The sequence below is a fragment of the Petaurus breviceps genome, unplaced genomic scaffold (assembly GCF_028583685.1).
Source record: "Petaurus breviceps papuanus isolate PSGF00001 unplaced genomic scaffold, PetGlider_PUasm1.0 227, whole genome shotgun sequence".
Taxonomy (NCBI): domain Eukaryota; kingdom Metazoa; phylum Chordata; class Mammalia; order Diprotodontia; family Petauridae; genus Petaurus; species Petaurus breviceps.
The window spans coordinates 11,020,914-11,024,528 of NW_027185896.1; the positions used below are offsets into that span (position 1 = coordinate 11,020,914).

Consider the following 3,615-nt stretch of genomic DNA (forward strand, 5'->3'; position numbering starts at 1 on the left):
AAAAGTCCTTGTGGAATGGAGGAGTGATGCTGGGCTTGGGGGATGGTAGAATCGAGAAAGGGTTTTTTAAGTGTAGCAGGGCCAATCTACCCATAAAGTATTCCCAGAGTCTCCATTTCTTGTTCCAGGCAAATAATTGGAAGTGTGGAGGGTGGGAGTGCTACTGGCTGTGTATGAATCATTGCTAGGTGACTGCATTGGGAGATGATGAAGTCCCTTATTAGCTGTGGAGCTAGAAGGGGAAGCTAAATGGCACAGTTTGAGGATAGAGTGCTAGACTTTGAGTGAAGACCTGAATTCAAATCCTGCTTCAGACACTTACTAGCTATGTTACCTTGGGCAAGTGGCTTTAGTTAGCTTTAGTTAGGCTTTCTTAGCTTTAGCTTCCTCATCTGTAAAATGAGGATAATAATAACACCTACCTTGGGGGGAGGGGTTGTTGATGAGGGGATCAAATGTAAAGTACTTTGTAAATCTTAAAATACTTTCTAATAGCTATTAAGACCTGATTGCTCAGTGGATGTACCGATAGGAGAAATAACTCCCTGGCCCTCTTCTTTCCCAGGTGTAAATCGCCCTGGCTGCCTTGTCTTCTTTCCTGTTTCCTTTCCTGAGAGGTGATGAGGCAACAGACTTGAGATGGAAGTGTGCCTCTGAAACCAGAGGATTATCTTTTAACCCCCTGCAGACATGTATTGGGAGTGGGTTAGACAATGCAATGTAGAGGTGAAATGTAAATTACCTGATCAGTCATCCTCCAACTGTTTAAGTGCTGAGGAGGTTTAAGATCAACCCACCAGTGGATAATGATAGTAGCTGTAAATACCTAAATCTCATTCTGTCAATGCATGCTTGTGAATGTACTTTTTAACATTCCTATTTGGCATGAGAATAAATTGCCTGTCTCATACTTGATTCATATTGCATTTTGAGTGTCTTTTTACTCCCCCTTTTTTGGGGGGAAGCCCTAGATGTGAGCCATAAGTAAAATCATCCCCAAAGTTTTTGGGGTGAAGACAGCCTGATTCCTCTTACTAGAGGCCAGATTTCCCTAGGACTGAACCTAGTCCAAAATGCATATGGATACAGAGGTATAGGGCAGGGAGTGGCTGCAGTCACCCAGGATGCCCCTCCAACCCCAGCCTCTATGATGACCCAGCAACAGTTTCCCTCCAAGGTAAGTCTGTGATGCCAACTTGTTAAATCTGAACAAGCAGCCTCAGAGGATGTGGAATTGGAACAATGTGTCTGAAAATCTCTTCATTTTTTAAGGGACCTGAGACATTAGGACTTTGTTAAGTTCCTGAAACGTAAAACTGTCAGCATCAGTAATATCTGATAAACTCTGTAAATGGTTTTATGTCATTTGATCATTCCACACCCCCACACACAATTTCTGGCATGCCAGACAATCAGAGACTTGTTTCTGTGGAAACACTGAAATATAATTTAGGTTTGAAAATCAAAATAGAAGTGAGTTGGTTTGAGGAATACATGGGGGATTTTGAAACTGCAATTTGTCAATTCCACACCCAACCCTCCAAAGAGCAGGGCTCTGGCAAGGAGTCAGGTTCCTGCTTCCTGTGATGGGGCTCTAAGTACACAAGGTCCTGGGGTGTGACCAGGGAAAGACTCAGATGTTTCAGTGCTCAATCCCTTCCCCTTCCCTCTCAAATCTAAGGTGAGTGAAAAGATGTGTGGTGGTGCTAAGTAGGCTGCTTCATATTTCTTATGTAAAGGGAATTGATCAGGGAATCCCTGATCAACTTGATGTTATAAGATGGAGTTTTGTCTGAAGACCTACTGCACCTTGCAATGGAGGAAGATGTGCTCTAGCACCTTGATGAGTGGGTACAGTGAACTCTTCTGTTTTGATTCCCAGGGAATGTGGCTGTCTCCCAAATGACTGGTGAAGGGGGATGGGAGGATAGGACATATTCATTGGTAATTTTTCCCAGTTTCCATGAAAGTGAGCATCTTTTTTTTTTTTAAGCAATCAGGGTTAAGGTTACACGGCTAGTTGTTTCTGGGTGGGTGCTAAGTATCTGAGCCTGGATTTGATCCCCAGGCCATCCCGACACTGGAGCCGGTGCTCTTACTCGCTGAGCCACCTGGCCGCCCCTGAGCATCTTTTTTTTTTTTATCAAATGCTTTATTCATTTCTAGTTAACATCATTCATTTCTGCAATATTTTGAGTTACAAATTTTCTCCCCATTTTCCCCTACCCACCACCCCAAAATAGTGATCCCATTGGATATCCCCTCCTCCAATCTTCTCTCTCCCATATCTTCTCCCATACCCCCTCCGACTTTCCAGTAGGGCACAGTGGATCTCTATGCCCCAGTGCCTGTATATCTTATTTCCTAGTTACATGTAAAATAATATTAACAATAGTATATATATATATAATGTGGGAAGCCAAAGAAGCTTGATCCAGGACTCAGATAATTACCTTGTTATCAGTGGACCCGAATATCAAAGACCTCTTTGAGACTTACTGTCAAGTTAGCTCCTGAGTTCTTTTGATATGGGTTACACTTAAAAGGATGTTGTTTGACTTCTGAGACCTACAGGCTCAGCCCCAAGACTTTAGTTGTTCAAAACCAAAATATTTGAATTCTTAGGTGGTCAGTTCCTATGCAGATGTACTTGATAATGTGGCTTTGGTTTCCAGCCTTGAAGCCAGCTCTCCAGAGCATCCTTTGTAATGTGACCACATATGAAAGGAGTTAACTGACTTTTCCTAAGACTTTCTGGCACCTAGAGAACAAAAGGCCTTACTGCCATGCTACTTCCAGGATATGACAGACTAAGATAAGAATACTTGAGTCCCCTTCCTTTGTCTCATTGCTCTATAAAAATCTTGTCCTGAGAATCAATAAATGGAGTTCATGGTTCTTCCTTGAACTACCCACATGGCCTGGTCATTTCTTATTCATGTCTCCAGATCATGCTAAGTGCTGGACACTGAGCAGCCCACCACATTTTTAAACATTTGATTTTAAAGCTTTGAGTTCCAGATTCATTCCCTTCCTCCCTTGTCACCCACCCTTACTAGGAAGATAAACAATTCGATATAGGTTGTACATGTGTAGCTATGCAAAACATTTCCATAATGGATATATTGTAAAAGACTGACTATATTTCCCTCCTTCCTATCCCACCTCCCACTTGTTCTATTCTCTACTTTGATCCTGTCCCTTTTCAGAAGTGGGTGCTTCCAACTTCCCTTCCCCCCAGCCTGTCCTCCCTTCCATCATCCCCCCTCTCATTCCCTTCCCCCCTATTCTCCTGCTGGGTGAGATACCTTATTTAGTGTGTATGTCATTCCCTCCCTAAGCTAAATTCAATGAGAATAAGGTTGATCCATTCCCTTTTGCCTTCCTGTTCTTCCCCTCCATTATAACCATTTTCCCTTGCCTCTTCTATATGAGATAGGTTATCCCATTCTGTCTCTCCTCATCTCCTCTCATTATATTCCTCTCTCACCTCTTAATTTCACCTTTTAAGTATCATCCCTTCCTATTAAATTGGTCATGTGCCCTCTATCTATGTATGCCTATACATATATATACACACATTCACCTATGTATTCATATGCTCATATACCCTCC

General features: G+C 42.5%; 1 protein-coding gene across 6 annotated transcripts in view; it reads left to right on the forward strand.

The window, feature by feature from the left end:
* Window positions 1-919, forward strand: part of CUNH3orf62 (chromosome unknown C3orf62 homolog) — an 18,416-nt gene extending 17,497 nt beyond the window's left edge. For all 6 annotated transcript variants that reach the window (XM_069095724.1, XM_069095726.1, XM_069095722.1 and 3 more), the window contains one exon: window positions 566-919. Coding sequence is in view for 1 of the 6 variants with exons in the window: in XM_069095728.1 (XP_068951829.1) it covers window positions 566-614 (49 nt within the window). In the remaining 5 variants the exon portion in view is untranslated. The remainder of the gene's footprint in view (window positions 1-565) is intronic.
* The last annotated feature ends 2,696 nt before the right edge of the window (window positions 920-3,615 follow it).